We start from the raw sequence: 17,000 nt of genomic DNA on the forward strand, positions 1-17,000 counted from the left end.
GGGAGTTGTAGATTGGTGCAGGCGTGCTCTCTGGGACAGTGTGAAAATGCGAAGTCTAACACGTGCCTCTAACACACAATTCTCCACTACCCTGTCAGCACTGCCACCTGCCCCTTCTCTATGGCGCGAGGATGAAGGAAGGCAGCCTGGAGCCCGCGCCGATAAGTGGCCCATGGGAGCCCACTGCAGGCGCTGCCAGGCCCCGCTCCCTCATTAGCCTCCCAGCCAAGGTGGCACGCACTATCTCCCTTAAGTGCTTTGAGAATCACTCCTTGTGTGGTATGTGCGCCGTATGTGTCCTTGACTGCCTCCCACCCCCAGCTGTCAATCTCCACAGACGTCCCCTTCAGAGGGGCTGTCAGAGCCTGGCACCGCCTGTGTCCCCCTTCAAAGGGAACCCCGAAACAATGGCAGCTGTCTGCAGTGGGTAAAAGAACCACGGCTGCCCAAGCCCCCCTCCCCTCACCCTGGAGCAAGCAGAAGAAATGCCAGGCTAATCGGCTAATCCCACAAGAACACACATCGCAGGGACTCGAAATGAATCCACCAAAAACGATTCCTGGTCAGCCAGAATCGTGTCAAACTTGCTCTTTTGATAATAGTGGAGTGCAAATAAAAAGAACATATGCTAAAGTAGCAATACGCTGGAAATTAACCTCTTAAATCGAGTATTTTCAAAATTACTAAAACGCAATAGTGAGTGTCCCTTTCGAGCCACTCATGTGCTAATGCAGATCTTGATATAGAGGGTTACATGGGCGGCCATCTCACTACTAAACACTGTCAATTCTAGCAGGCAAGCTTTACAGGGACAAGATGTGCTCAAGATCAAACGATCGGAGTTCTTTGCATGCAGCTGTTTTAATTTCGAAGACTCCTGGAGGTGTCAGGGCGTGCACATGCAGCACTAGCATTAAATAATTAATGGATGCTTTTTTGGTTGTTGACTCAGTTAGGTAACTTGGTGGGTTGAAACTTGCTGCACCGATCTCTCTGTTACTTACAGACTGTAGCTTTGATTCTTAGCATAAACATAAGACTCCCTTCTTTTAAAATGAAAACATCTAAGTAGCATTCTCATAAAAAGTATAAATTGAAAACTAACTATAATTACCACTGGGTTGGGGCACATTAAGTCCATCAAAAGAGAGGGAAAGGTATTTGGGCTTTTAGCTAGGTCCAGCGTACCTGCTTTAAACGCAATGCAACAAAGAAAGAGTACGCAGTTCCTAGGTGCATTATTATTCACCGAAAACTACCAGGACAAGTATGTGTGGTGGAGCATGTACAACAGGGGTCTTAAAAGAGAGGAGGAAGGGAATTCCTCCTTTCGGAACTAGGGCTCTCACACACCCAGCAAGCTAGGTGCAATGCTTCATAATTTAAGCCTGCTCCTCATTGGGCCGGCGCTGTAATGCCCAACGGGCACCCTTAAAGAGGCTCTTTATCGGAGATCTTTTGTTCCTTGCGGTAAGGGTGCAGTGGGGGTGAGAGGGCCTAGCCAGAGGTAGATGTAAGTGAAGTGTTTTAAAAAAGGTTAAGGATTCCTTTGCAAGATTTTATTCTGTTGGGTACCTTACCTAAATAAAATAGAAAAGGAGGGTAGTGTGTGCTATAAATTGGGTGACAGAAAACCTACTCTACTCTTTGATGGTCGACATTTTTCTCGCCTTGTGATTGTCTATATAAGATCATTGGCGATTCTTCAGGACCGTGAGAAAAACACAATTCGTGAAAAGATAGCTATCTACATAAAAGAGTGGTAAGTGTATTTATTCTACTTGCCACTGTCAAACACCTTGGGGGGATCCTCCTAGGGATGGGTCAACCCACTGGAAAAAAGCGCCTTTTTTAATCCAATGTATTATCATTTGCACTACATCCCATGAGCTGTGATGCATAAACTCAGGATTGCTGTGCCTGTATGTATTTTATCTCTCTGATTTGTTGTGTATTTCAGGCGATCTCCATCACCTAGGAAGATCCCCCCTAGGCGTTTGACAGTGGCAAGTAGAATAAATACACTTACCACTCTTTTATGTAGATAGCTCTCTTTTCACGAATTGTCTTTTTCTCACGGTCCTGAAGAATCGCCAATGATCTTATATAGACAATCACAAGGCGAGAAACATGTCGACCATCAAGAAGTAGAGTAGGTTTTCTGTCACCCAATTTATAGAACACACTACCCTCCTTTTCTATTTTATTTAGGTAAGGTACCCAACAGAATGAAGTCATGCAAAGGAATCTTTAATCTTTTTAAAAACACTTCACTTACATCTACCTCTGGCTAGGCCCTCTCACCCCCACTGCACCCTTCCGGAAAGGAACAAAAGATCTCCAATAAAGAGCCCCTCTAAGGGTGCCCGTTGGGCATTGCAGCGCCGGCCCAACGAGGAGCAGGCTCAAATGATGAAGCATGGCACCTAGCTTGCTGGGTGCGTGAGAGCCCTAGTTCCGAAAGGAGGAATTCCCTTCCTCCTCTCTTTTAAGACCCCTGTTGTACATGCTCCACCAGACATACTTGTTCTGGTAGTTTTCGGTGAATAATATTTCACCTAGGAACTTTTCTTTGTTGCATTGCACATCAAGTCCATCCATTTAATCATTTATAAATGGCAGGTATCATTATTCAGTATTAAGCAAGTAAAGAAAACACAGTAAACAATCAAAGGTGTGTTGTCAAAGTATATTATGTCTAGTGCGAAAATGTAACTAGACATGACAAAAAAGAATGTGACGTCAATAAAATACAACTAAAACTCGAAACTTCTCTCGAATAATCAAGACAAACATCCACAATAAAAGGCTGATGCACCCTCCGTTTGCAGCTCATGCGGTACATCGTTCGTTTATAATTTGTTTACAGTTCATTAAACAAATACATTAAAAAGTGATGAATTAACTTGGCAACATTCTAACCCGTGTCTTTGCAGCTAAACCAGCCCGGTCTTGCCTCCTCATATTCTCCCACTCAGATCGCACTGCCCCAACTACCCTTAAAAAATACTAAAATGAGAGTTTGATATGCTGTTTTCCTATTTGAATTAATGGTGTTATCCGGGGTAAACCATCTTCTCACTTTTCTCGCACCTGTCAGAGCTACTAAACTTGAGAGGGCTTAAAAACTAGGCCACCCCAATATTATACCCCTTGCAAACGTTTCCTGTTTGCTTACTAGCCCATTAGATTTTTTTACATCATTATTATCTAATAATGACAGGAAAAACACCTACATTCAGTGACAACAAACCATCATGGAAGAAAACAAATTAAATTCGTTTCAGGTAAAATAAGCAGCATCGAAGGTTACAATGCACAATTCTGAATATAAAAATGGTTTTATTTTGCCTACCAGGGTTGCTTTTTCTAAACCCCACCCAAACATGAATTACAAATGATGTTATTTCAGCCCTGAAGACTCCAAAAATGCACACACAGACCAATGAAGCATCCCAGAAGGCAGTAAAACACCCCAGAATGCTGTCTACAGCTTGTAAACAGGAGCAGGGAGATTCCAGGGTGGGATTTTGGCAGGTGTCCCCTGAGCTCTCCAGCCGGGAACATACATTGCTTGATGGCTTGGGGTATTTTGGCAGCTGCAGTAAAAAGCAGGAGTGCACAGAGAAGGGACAGGCGCTGCTAAGATTAAAGAAGGGCTGCAGGGCAAGACAAGTGGAAACAGAACTTTCTTCTGTCCCCTACACTCAGCTTACCAGCAATCCCAGGAGCACCTGAGAACTGACCGCAATCACAGCTGCCATCAACCAAAGATGTGCCTCGGAGCCGATGCTGATCAGCTTAGGAACAGAACCATTATTTTTAACCAGAGACTCTATTTGTCTAACAGAGGTACCAAAGAAACCATGTCATTTTTAGGTCGATGCTACTAGACAGCGCATGCATTATTGTGAGGCATTTTGTGGCTTACCATGAACATAGAGGTGCTTGGAGGCCTCCCCCCCCATTGTGTACCATTGATTGGTGTTCCTTGTCAGTTTCATTTGCCTGCTTCTTATTTGTATCCCAGCTTCTCACCCTTGTGTTTGTTAGTCTCATGGAGCATTGCATCTTTACCATATGCATGTTTTACCTGGTGTCTATGCTCAATGTTATGGATCTCTTTTTCCCTGTAAGCACTCAAGGAGTGTATGTGTTTTGAGCCATCCCTCTTTTGTATTTTTCTGTCTCCTTGAGCTGCTGCTTGTTCTTGTGTACTTCTCCACCACCCCTTCCCTGGTACGCTCATCTTTGTGGTTCTATGTGTTGTATCTGCCCAGCGGATACCCTGTGTTGCTTTTGTGTCACCCTGCCCTCCCCTGCGTTGTTTCTGTATCTTCCGCATTCTCCTTGTTGCTTTAGTGCCCCCTTCCCTTCTGTGTTTAGGAATCTTAATGCTTGAACATAGGGCTGGTGTTTTTCCCTGGGAAAGGTGGCAATCTAACATTGTTACATCTGTGTCCCCGCTCTTCTGTGTTGCTTCCATGTCCCTCCACCCTCTCCCGTGTTTCTTGAGCACCCCCTGTTGCCATCCAACTCGAAGGAGTAACTAAAAACGAAAAAAAAAAGCTATTGTGTCATTTTGTAGGTGCGCGCAAGTGCGGTGTGCACACCTACAAACTGATGCAGTGGCTGCATAAAAGATTTTCTCTTACTTTAGCCATAGTGCGCAGGATAGAGGATGTAGTGCTGAGTGGCTAAAAACTTTTAGCAAAGCCAATAGGTCACAAAGGTGAGACTTATTTGCTTTGCTAATGTGACTTACTAGCTTTGCCAATGCTTTTTATTATATTATTTGGAGGAAGTCTGAAATTTTGGGATTGAAAACAGCAAGTCGTGGTGAGAGCTATCTTTATGTCAAGGGATGCGCTTGTGCTCGAATTTCTTTAATTGAATAGGACCGAACAGAGCATTTTCAAGACCATGTTTTCCCCCAAATGTATAGTGATTAAGGCTGAACTGTTTGAGACAGTTTTGGAGGTGTGTATGAAATAATCCCATACTTGTGGGTCTGCCAGGAGACCCAGAATCTTTCTTCCTCTACAGCTCAGAAAACATGCATGTGCCCAGTACAAATGTTTATGTCAATGGAAAAATAGTGCCTTCTGGATCATCGGCTCCTAGTTAGTTTCTGGAGTATAAGAACTAAAGTGCGTGCACATGCTGCAGGCAGATCTAGGCACTGAGGAGAAGATTCACTTGTATGCAATGGATTAAAATCAGATCTCTTAACTGGGGGTGAGTGGATTTAGCAGTCTGTCCATCATCTTGCTGTGTTTGCTATATGCACTCTAACTGGACAAGGTTGTACCCACATGTGGGTCCCTTGTTCACTGTGCCACTGGATTCAAGCTAGCCTGGCTGATGAAGGGTAATACCCCGAAACTGCTCCCAGGATGATTGTTTCTGGTCCGGAGGACCTGGTCTTGCAGTTCAGCCTCAACTGTTCCAATGAGAAGCAGGGTCAAGACTGATTTGCATATGGCTTGTTCCAAACTGGAGTGGCAAATTGAGAAAAAGACTAAGGGATTCAACCCAGATCTCTTGACTGGGGGTGAGTGGTTGAAAAGTTTCAGCACTCCGTCCATCATCTTGTGCTTGCAGTGGAGAAATAGTGCCTTCTGGATCATCAGGTTCTAGTAGGGGGGAACTAAAGTGCATGCACATGCTGCAGCCGGCTCTTGCCACTTAGGAGAATATTCACTTGTATGCTGAGACTTCAGGATTGCACTGCCAGGTATGAGGTCGCTCGGGAGCCGGGGAGGTGTACACCCAGTCTAAGTGGTAGGTTGGTACGTTATGCCATTCGTAGTTGTATAGTGTGCAATCAACCATTAGTTTGGCCTCATAGTACTGTCTGCTTGCTCAAGCTGTCTCACCACAACAAACAACATGGTTTGGGAGCTGTCACTGCTAATGCCTGAACCAAAATGGCGACTCTGTGCATTGAAGAACAAACCACGGGAATTATTGAGACTATGGTGGATGCAGGACATTTGCCAAAACCTGTAACTGTCCTTTCCAGTCTATCTACTGAGCCCTATACACTTAAAATAGCACCCACAGACTTCAGTTCGGCCGTGGCAAAGAAGTCAGCATGGGTATACACAATTACTTTGGGTGAAGCCGGATCCACACATTCTTCACAGAATCTGGCACTAGTAGGTGGTTCTGCTTCCAGTTGTATCCCTATAGGGCACAACAGGTGAACCCATTAAGGGTGCAGTCATCCAGTGCAATCCCACCTACTTTTCTGACAGTGCTGACATGTGAAATATCAGGAAATAGTTTTGGGGGCAAGGGATAAAGTGATTGTAGAGAAAAACTAAAATGAAGGGACTTTTATGTTGCTTGTGGTGTGCTTATGTTTCCTCTGGAGCCTTCGCAGTGGAGCTTCAGCAGAAAAGGTTACTCTTTGATTTAACTTAATATGTGAAATTTTACTTCTGGTGAGATATCCCTAGTGTTTATCGGTTAACACCAAAAAACGAAGATGGTAATAATAATAAAAGTATAAATAATATAAGGAAAATAGTTTGACCTGCAAGTCCTTCAGCAAGGACATCTATATATCCTGCGCTAAGACAATTTTATAGGAAATTACAAGTATCAACCTACGGAATGTGACTGTGTGTACAGATTTGGTGGTTATCAATATCGATGAAATTACAGTGAAAAACTGTCATTTTTCAATCTTCTTATTGCTGTGCTTCGAACGCTATGGCAGGCTTGTCTGGAAACAAGGAATAAGCATAAGGACTACAGCTAGTACCTTTGATTTCAAGGCCATACCTGAGCATCCTTCAGAGGAAGTAGTGTTAAATGTTTGCAAAGTCTTAGATATTAAAAAGGTACTACGTGTTCCAGAAAACAAATGCCCTATGAGTTTATGAAACTGAGATTTTGTTTCACACAATTTTGCAAAACTGATGTGAAATTTCACAAAATTAACTTTGAGGTATCATTTGTAAAAATTAAATGTGAGGGCATACTTGGCATTTGAAGTTCATGCAAGAGACTGGTTTAAGGAGAAAACATCTTCCACAGTAGGATAAACTTGTGTGCATTTCGCAGGCATAATAAAGATTTCATAAAGGTCTAACTTGGAACATAGTTGTACTAATTTTGCTGGTCAATTAAAGTACATTTCCAGCAATGTATAGAATTCTTCTTTGGACTGACATAGTGATGAACGGAACATTGTGTAATCTGAGCAACTTTTTGAGGTTTGGGCCAAAGAAGCAGAGCTTGGATGGCAAGAGCAGAGTAGAGCCCGTCATCTACAGAGAACATACTGTGAAATCAGGGAGCAATGTTAGCTCTGGGTAACCGTGGACATCAATGAGAATGTTCAAGGTCAAGCAGCAGGGATATTGGAAACATGTTGAGGAATGTTTAAGTGGCACGTTGGACCAATAGCTTGTTAGACACTGGTACCCTTATAACCAGTTTGCATCCAAGGCTACATTAATATGATAGGAGCTTCATGAAGAGTATGTGTCACAATGGTCTGCTGCCCCCTTGGGCTAGGTGTGTAACATATATAGACTTCTAAAAAAACTCAACACAATATGGAACACATTGTAAAGTTCTTACCGTTGTCTTCAATCGAGAAGTGGAAGATGTCACTTGTTGCATTGTCGCCATCCTTCAAGACATAGCAGATCTTCATGTCATCAACATCAGCTGGGGAGAACGAAAATAACATGGATTAGAGGTCTGGAAAGAGTTCCATGTTCTTTTGGACTCCTCATACTCTACGGATCAGATGGTATGCATTGCTTAATCTGTAAAAAAATAAGTGGCGGGGCTACCGCTAGGAGGCCACTGCAGCTTGCACCACACATTGCCCCTTCCATGCTGCCAGTGAGAGTAACAACACAACTACTAACCATCACACTCTTGTAAGTGTGACAGTTTGGACTATTTCAAGCCCCCAAAGCTAGAAGAATGGCTCGGGGGGCAGGTAATAGTATTGAATTCATAATTAACTGTTGCTGTGGTCATCTCTAAATTAGCCAGACAGTGCCACCTTGAGTCAGACTGTCACAAGCACTGTTGTTGACAATTAAGTGCTGGTGCTGAGCACCAGAAACCACCAGTTCAAATTAAGCACTGGAGGTAAGTGTTTTAAAACCCACAACTTATCCTTCAAATGGGCAAGAATGAAGCAAAAGCACCTGTCTGATGACACGTTAAAATTCGAAGCTAAGAGGTTGATGGCCCCAGCAGACAGGTAGCCTCATATGTGAACTGGAGTTTGTAAGGGAGCGCAGTGCTGCTCTGACTACTTTAGAAAGAAATGTAGGGCACCATGAGATTCGGCTTGAGCGGGAATCTGTGCATTTGGTATTTTAAGGAATGTTCACATTTAGCTTGAGCCCAAGGCTAGGGTAGACCAGTACATAGGCAGCTTTAGCCTGGTACTCCTGGGTAGAGAGTGGAGGGTTTACCTCAGTGGTAATTGAAAAGCACCAGACCTATTTCAGAAAACATACATGTGATGAGATATGGGACCTAGGACCCTAGGCTGCCCCATGTCAGAGGTGAGGGATTTATCCAGTTGATTTTTTCGCTTTGCTTTCTGGTATACGTAGCGAATAAAGAAGACAGACAGCCAAAAGTCACTGGTGGTCAACCATCTTGGACAAAAAGGGAGGCTTTTTGACTTATCCTTATTGACTGGGGTCAAAGGTCTGATAAAGGTGATGGAAAAGCCCAGAACTGACCAAGAAGAATGCCATGTTTCCAATTTGTTGAGGCGGAAGTCTAGGACTTCTTTATGTCACCAGTCCTCCATAACCAAAGAATTGTGTTATCTTCATAGGAAGGACGGGAGAGAATGGGAAATAAAGAAAATATTTGCCTGTTGATGGAACTGCTAGAGGGAAGTCACGTTGAACCAGAAATTAAAAGAGAGAGGCATTAATCTGAGTGATGGATGAGTGGTAAATGAGTGCGTAAGTTGTGGGTAGGTAAGACAGTGAATAAGTGACTGGGTCAGTATTGCATGAAAGGACGAATGAGTGGTTTGATACATCCAGGTTAATGGGCAAGAGTTATGTGAATGGCTAATCAGTGAGTGAGCAAATTTGTTAGGTGTTTGTGTGAGTACATGAGAGTACATAAATGAGTGAGCTATCAAGTAAGTGGGCTTGTGTAAGTGAGTAGAGCAGGGGTGAGTGGTGGGTGAGTCAATGACAAGTAAATCGGTGGATGAGTAGATACATGAGCGCATGATTCGGGTGAGTGTGTAAGTGAGCAGGTGGAAAATCAAATCAAATTGAATAAGTTAGCAAGTGAATGAGTGAGTTGCTATATAAGCGTATGAGTGAGTGGTGAAGTGAACAGGCACCACTGTGTGGTGAAATGCTGGGTGAGAGGATGAGTGAGGACTACATGAAGGATATCAAATCTCTGATTGAGTAAACAAGTGTGCTGGTTTGGGCCAATGAGTGAGATTGGTCTATGGTTGATTGAGAGGGTGGATGGGTGACATTTTCAAATGTCAGTTTGATAAAATTATCCTTCAAATGCAAATCGAAAACGACTTTGTTATGTGATATTTTATTTTACGAATCTGTTGCTTCTGCAAAGCACATTGTCCATGGAGTTGCCGATTGTAGTCACAGTAGTACACCACACTCCTCTGCATCTGTCTCTACTGTACCGGGTAGAGCGACAGGAGTAATCCCGTAGGAATCCCTGGTGCACAGTTCGGCATCTACATAATGACTGCAGAGTATTTAGGCACCAAACGCTAACAGAGGAGCTGCGCTGGGAAAGAATTAAAAGTCCGAATCCTTCATAGTACCCGCACTTATGCATTAACCAGCACAGTGATGCAGGGGCTGCCATCACCCACTCCCAGCTGCTTTCACGTTGCTTTTGTGCATTTGGAGCACTTGAGCATCGCCTGCCCGCCTGTAAGTGTCTGTATTGCATTACAATTGCAGATTGATGTTTGTGTATTGTTAATGCACAAAAGCAGTTTCAAGGCAAGCGGGAGTGGATAAATCAACAGTCACCAAAAACTCCTCTTTAGTGTGGGCTGCGGGGGCGCAACAGACCCTGTGGCCTGAAAACAGTTTCACCGACAACTTTACGATGCACGTGAAGGCAGGCTCGACAGCATCAAAACATGCTCTATCAGATTTTTAGAGATGCAACGATTGTCCATCCTTTGCTACACTCAGGTCCACATTTACCGTTGCATTTCTTATATTTTCTATTTCTCTCGTCTCTCCCTGGGTGTGAGCAGTTCCTGTCAGGTAGGGGCAGTACAGCTCGTCCCGCCTTTCAGTTTCCGGTCACGTGCTTGCATTTGTGCATGCCTTCTCTCTTTATAAATGTCAACTGTGTCAAAGAAAGCCTCTGGGCTTCAAGAAACCTTAAACGGTTTAAGCATAAAGAGATCACCTCTGGCGAATGCATTAAGATGGCATTAAATAAAGTTCAAACCTATGTTTTCGTGGAAGTCAGGAGGGAAGGCCAAGAATTGGTTCTAAGCAGTTGGAAGCAAAAAAAATTGTCAAAACTAATAAATATTCACATTTAAAAAAGAATTTTTAAATAAAAAACTGAGGTAATCTAGATGGGAAATGTACACATGTTCGAGCTGTGTCTATGAATGCAAAATCAAAATGATGAAAACTATAATGGATTGACTTTGCTGTAAATATCTATATGATTCACATAAAGCCCGTCGACCCCCCCCCCCCCAAAAAAAACATGTAAGTTTAAATTACTAGACGTCAAATACAAAAACAACATCAGGACTGTATGGGCTGTTCACACCTGGCATGGAACAATTTGAGAGACCTATACCCCAATGACGATTAATACAACACTTACACGACATGACGCTTATAACACAAAATATTGGATTTCAAAGGAAGCCTGTACCTTTGCATGCAATACAAATATGCTGATATTTCAAAGGATATGCAATATGAAAGTGTCTTCAGTTCACGTACACTTAAGCAGATGAAATATAGGAGCATGCATCTGCAGGCATTGCACTGTACGGGTAACTATCCTTTCAGACTTTGCTGCATGGGTGAATGCCTCTAGAGACTGAGAGGGGGATTGAATAATAGAGAACTGAGTGAATTGGGGAGTGAGGGAACAAGAGAAAGGATTAGGGGCAATGAGTAAGATCAAGATTTGGGTTGAGTTAGGGCATATGTAAGCGAATGTCAGTGTATCAGTGGGTTTATGGGCAAATATCACAGCAGACACTTAAACCCTCATTAGGAGTGGCCTAGTTAATATCGCTATGTGTGGTAACTCCTGCACATATTACAATTATTCGTTGTATGAGGTAAAAGCTGCTGGTATTTATCAGGGAAAAAAATGCCCGGTACTTACTGGAGAATGCAAATTTTGCTGTGTTAAGCACTGAAATTCACATTTTATTCCTCAAAGATTTCGAATTGAGATGTATTCATTGCACTAGTTAAATTCCAACTTGGCTGAGTTGGATTTTATGACCAGTTCGCCCATAATGATGACCTCAGTGGTGGAGGTCCATGCCACTGCAGACCCTCCAGTCCACGATTGCATGTTCCTGCTGAACCTACCCAGTGACACGCCTGGCAGCTACAAGTCAAAGGTAGAGGAGAGTGGATTACCAATGTAGATTGAAGGCAGTGAGATGGAAGAGGAGAGCACACATATAACTCACCCTGTGTGAAGGTGCCGATGCTGTCGTTGCCCTGCGCCGTGTTGATGATGGACCCATGCTCAGGCCCTTCGCTGATTTTGTACTTGAGCAGCTTGTGGGGACTGTCTCGGTCCTCGGCCCTTAAGGCCTTGCTGGTGATCATGAAGCCCAGGTGGCCCGTGTGCAGGATTCGTAGGGTTGGCGCGCCTTTGTTCACCACGATCTGGGGCACCCCATTGTCTAAGGAGTTAATCAGTATACGCATCATCTGTGGCTGGCGGGTCTCAAAGACGGTGTCGGGGAACACATAGAAGTCCGGGTGGGTGCCATCGGTGACAGTGAAGGAGAAGCTGTCCTCGCTAGATTCTGTGCCATCATGGCGGTAGCTGACTAGGTTCTCGTTCATATCTTGTTTTGTGAAGCTGGTTACTGGGTGGCTGTTGTTGTACAGGATCTGGCCATGGACAGGGACCTGGGTGATGGTGAATCGCAATAGGTTATCTGGGGTATCCCGGTCTTCCACAGTCAGCTCGAAGGGAGTGATTAACTTGTTCTCACCCTCATTGACCGCCAGGCTGTGAACAGTAAGCACTGGCTTCTTGTTGTCCACGTCAGTAATAGACACTCTGAAGGTGCGGAACACTGGATTGTAGCCATCAGTTACCTCAAACTCAAAGCTGTCCATCTTCATCTCATCATCCGATGTGTGTATATAGTAGACTTTGTTGCCAGCCAACTGCAGCTGGGTGAAGGAGGTGATGGGCACCCCTGGACGATCAGTGCTTTCAAGATGACCCCGGCTTGGGGCGCGGGTGATGCTGAATCGCAGGTTCTCATCTGGGCTGTTGAGGTCACTGGTGCTGAGGAGATCTGTGGTGAGTGTCACCTTACCACCTTCTTTCAGGGTCACCCCCTTATTGATCACATCTGGGAACACCATGTCGATGCTTCCAATGCTGATATAGAAGTATCTGTCTATCAAAGGGTTGGTGCCGTCAGTTACATCAAACTTGATCAGGTCTCGGATCCCCTCCTGGCCAGTATGAGAATATTGGATCAAGCCCTTGTCGATGTCATCTTGAGTGAAATTCATGCCAATGGTGATGTTGCTTAAGATTGTCTCTTCATTGTTAAGACGCTGGAGGAGACCCTGACTGGGACCAAAACGGATAATGTAGGTGAGTGACGGATCCTCTGAATCCAGGTCAGTGGCTTTCAGAACCTTGTTGGTGATGATTTTGGTCTCCCCAATTTCAACTTCCAGACCATCATTGATGGTCATCCTTGGCGTCTCATCATCCACTGGGATGACCATGATGAGCACCTTCTGGTCCACAGTGTGCTTGCCATCGGTGAGGCGGATTTCAAAGCTGTCCTCCTTGGTTTCAGAGTCACGGTGCTCATAAACTATGTTGGACCCTTCCTTGATTTCTTCAAGGGTGAAGTTGTTCACAGGCACTGTACCAGTGGTGAGCTGCTGGACAATCCTGCCATGCTTGGGGGGTTTGAGTATCAGGAAGGAGAGCTCGTCGAGCGGCTGGTCAGCATCTGCCCCGTTGAGGATGGGTGTGTCCACCACCAGGCTCATGCCTTCCATCACAATGAACTCACGGACGAAAATTTCAGGCTTTTCATCATTGGTTGGAATGATCACTATTGGGAAAAAGTGTCTGGGGGAGAAATTGACACCATCAGAACAGCGGAAGGTGAATCTGTCCTCAGTGGGCTCGACTCCTTTGTGGATGCTTTGCACATAGCCGATGTGGCCAGAGCGGACGTCTCTTATGGAAAATGCACTGATTGCAGTACCAGCCCTAGACCTTTCAGACCCAGGGGCAGGTGAAATGTTCTCAACATAACCTGAGGTAGGTTGGACAATAATGGTACACAGTATGTCATCCTTGGGTGTATCAACATCCTCAGCATCCAGATTCTGTAGTGTGAACAAATTCTTGTCCCCTTCTAAGACTGTAAACTGTGTGCCAACAGTCACCTCAGGGGCCACACTATCCACCGGCAGGATGGTCACTTGCACACGGACTCCCTGGACCTTATTTCCCCCTATCACCCACTCATCAGATAGATCAGAGATAGTGAGGTTGAATGAATCGTGCTGTTTTTGCAAGCCGATCTCTCCTTTAGTGTGAGAATAAACTACTAACCCACTGATAATGTCTTGTTGGGTGAACCTCTCTGAGGGCACACCATTGACAAGGATGTCACCCATCCTAGGGGGCTCTTCTACAATGAAAGTCAACATAAGGTCATCCGTGTCTGGGTCGGTGCCCTGTATAACACTGCTGGTGATCTCCGTTTCACCATTCTCCAGCACATCGATAGCGGAGCCAAGCAAGCCTGAAGGTAACATGATGGTGGGAACCTCATCATCTACTGGCTTGACAACGATCCGGACAGTGATGGGAACCTCGTGTACCCCATCGCCCACCACCAGCTGTATGGAGTCCTTTGTTGATTCATCCCCACTGTGCTTGTAGGAAACTCGTCCATTGGCAATGTCATCCAAGACGAAGGACTCCCCCACAGACATGATTACTGCCATGTACTGCAGATGCCCATGTTTTGGGACCTGTGCGATAGTGAATACAATGTTATCCAGGTCTGTGTCCTGGTCAGTGGCATCCAGTTCATTACTGGAAATGATAAAAGTGTTCCTCTCCAGGACTGTGAACCCAGTGTTTGTGATCTGGGGTGGCTTGTTGTCAACAGGCTGCAGGAAGATGGTGAAGGTGCCCTCCACTGAGTTGCCAGCAGTATCCTCCACAGTGAAGGAGAACTGGACCACCTTGGGAGTGATCCCCAGCTCTTGATCAGGGGGCTTATACGCTATTTTGTGGTGGTTGACTTGGGCTTGTGTGAACTCCTTGACAGCTATCTCAGGGGATTCAGTTAACACAATATCTCCAGTGATGACTGGATGGTTCTCGTCAGTGTCAGTCGGGGGTGTCACAATGGTGTACTTCAAGTCTCTGTCATCAGAGTCCAAGTCGGTGTAGCGTAGGAACTTCTTCCTGAAGTGAGTTAGGTCATACTCTTTGACGGTCATCTCCAAGATGGTGCCCGGGTACAGCTCTGGCGGGATATCATCCACAGGGAGCACTCTGATGATAAAGGTGAGCTCTCCAGACTGGTTTGGGGGGTCATTGTCATCCTGGACCCGGAAGACGAATTGGTCCATGACGATGCTAGTGCTGTGGGGCCCAATGTGGCGGTAATAAAGCTTGCCATCCAGAATGTCCTGCTGGAGCCACTCAGTGACCACTTTTTCATAGACACCTTCTTCTGACAGATGGCGCCAGGGGGAGTCAGGATCAGCTGGTGGCTCCTCTGCCTGCCTCAGCACAAGCTCCCCTATTCGGGAGAAGGGCTCCTCCAACACAAATTTAATGGTGGAGTCTTCGGAGTCAATGTCAGTGGCACTTAGAATGAAGGGTGAGATCTGCTGCGCCTCATTTTTGGACAGCACCAACCCAGTGTTGGCATTCAAGATGGGTGGCTCATCATCCGTGGGCGCAATAGTGACAGGAAATAGGAACTCAACTTCATGCCTCCCATCCGACATGCGGAAGACTATGTTGTCACTATACGTGTCGCTGCCGTCATGCTGGTAGACCACGGCCCCAGCATCTAGGTCCTGTGGGGTGAAGTACCTTCGGCCTGGGGCCCCAGCTACCATCAGCTCCCCATGCTTGAGGCCATTGATGACTGTAATTCGTACATTGTCCAAGTTGTCTTCGTCACTGATCTCCAGGTTGTGGGCACTAGATAGTTGACGGGATTGGCCCTCAAAGAGCAGTTGGCCTGTGTTGCGGGTCGCCACGGGTGCCAGTGTGTTCATGGGCTTTACCACGATCATGAAGGCGAAGGGGTCTGAGGCCGCGCCCTCTGTGTCCAGCACCTCTAGCTCCAGCTGGATTATCCTCTCGGAGTCAGAGTCCGTGGGTGGCGGCTGGTAGGCGATCTTCAGCTCTGCCACGTCCCGCTGGTGGAAGGAGGTGATGGGCCGGCTTTGGTCATCGGTGCTGAGGATGTAGCCCGAGTGGCGGGGGTCCAGTGGGGAGGTTATGTTAAAGATGAGGTCAGCGGGGTCAGACTCCACATCCTCGGCCGCCAGCATGTCCGGCGTGAGGGCAGTCAGTACAAACTGGTCCACCTCCATCATCATCATGGCCAAGAAGCTGGGCTTGGGAGGTAGGTTCTCAGCGCCTTCCTTGATGCGGACCAGGATCTGGAAGTGCTCCTGCCTGGGGGGAGTCCCGGGAGGGCCCTGCACCGCCACCAGCATGGGGATATAGTCCCGGTTGGGGGAGCTGGTGGTGGCCAGGTGCTGGTAGCGGTAGCCGGCCCTGGTGAAGTCCTCGCAGTCCATGACGCCATTGCTGGAGGAGGTAAAGTTGAGGAGCTTCCCGTACCGGGGCAGTCCCCCCTGACCCGGCAGTGGCGTCACCTTGCAGGTCTCGCTGCTGCTGTCGTAGGCGAAGTCCAGAACCTTCTTGTCAATGGGGTTGCTGACCCCGTTGAGCCTCTCCACCAGCAGGGGCACGTTGCGCGTGACGAGCTGCAGCTGCTGGAAGACCACCTCCACCTCCAGAAGCAGGGGCAGCAGCACGGTCTCGTGCTGGGAGTCGGTGCGCAGCTGCAGCCGCACGCGGTCCCGGGCCGGGCTGCGCGCGCCCAGGTGGGTGTAGCGCACCTCCTCCGGCCCGAAGTCGCAGGGGAAGCGGCGGGGCGCGAGGACCCCGGGGCGCGGGGCCGGGGGGTCGCCCTCCAGCACGGTCAGCGTGCACTTGTCGCCGGGCGGCGCCTGGATCACCAGGTCCCGCAGGGGGTCCAGGAAGGCGGTGCGGCCGAAGGGCACGCGCAGCCCGTGGTTGGCCACCTGCAGCTGTCCGTGCGGGGGCCGGGGCCCGTGCTGGGGGTCGGGCTGCGCCCCCACGAGGGCCAGGCTGCAGAGCGCCGCCAGCAGCAGGGCGAGAGTCCTGGGAGCCCCCGCCGCCATCCTCCTCTGCCTGTAATCCGTGCTCGGGCGGTGCTCAGGTGTGCGCTGCTCTCTCTCCCCTGAGAAGCACATGGGCAGAGTGTGGCCGGGGCCCCCCAGCGGCAGGTAATACTGCGGGCGGGGGTGGGGCGGAGGCCCCTGCCGGCCCACCCCTCCCGAGGATCCAGTGCGGGAGTGCCAGTGCCTGGACCCGCCCCCAGACCACCAGCACGCCCCGAGGCTGACAGACTCAGTGTGCCCGCCCCAGCCTGATCAGCGGGCAACTGACAGCCGAGGGCAGGAGGGACCCAGGGTCTCCTCCTCACAGTCTGACTTGAC

General features: G+C 47.2%; 1 protein-coding gene across 1 annotated transcript in view; it reads right to left on the reverse strand.

Moving 5' to 3' along the window:
- Positions 1 to 16,724, reverse strand: part of FREM3 (FRAS1 related extracellular matrix 3) — a 203,339-nt gene extending 186,615 nt beyond the window's left edge. The window contains exons 1-2 of the mRNA XM_078676872.1: positions 11,687 to 16,724; positions 7,597 to 7,686 (exon numbers count right to left, since the gene is read on the reverse strand). Of these exons, the coding sequence (XP_078532998.1) occupies positions 7,597 to 7,686; positions 11,687 to 16,682 (5,086 nt within the window). The 5' untranslated portion in view covers positions 16,683 to 16,724. The remainder of the gene's footprint in view (positions 1 to 7,596; positions 7,687 to 11,686) is intronic.
- Positions 16,725 to 17,000: the final 276 nt, after the last annotated feature.

Source organism: Lissotriton helveticus, chromosome 2_1 (genome assembly GCF_964261635.1).
Source record: "Lissotriton helveticus chromosome 2_1, aLisHel1.1, whole genome shotgun sequence".
Lineage (NCBI taxonomy): Eukaryota > Metazoa > Chordata > Amphibia > Caudata > Salamandridae > Lissotriton > Lissotriton helveticus.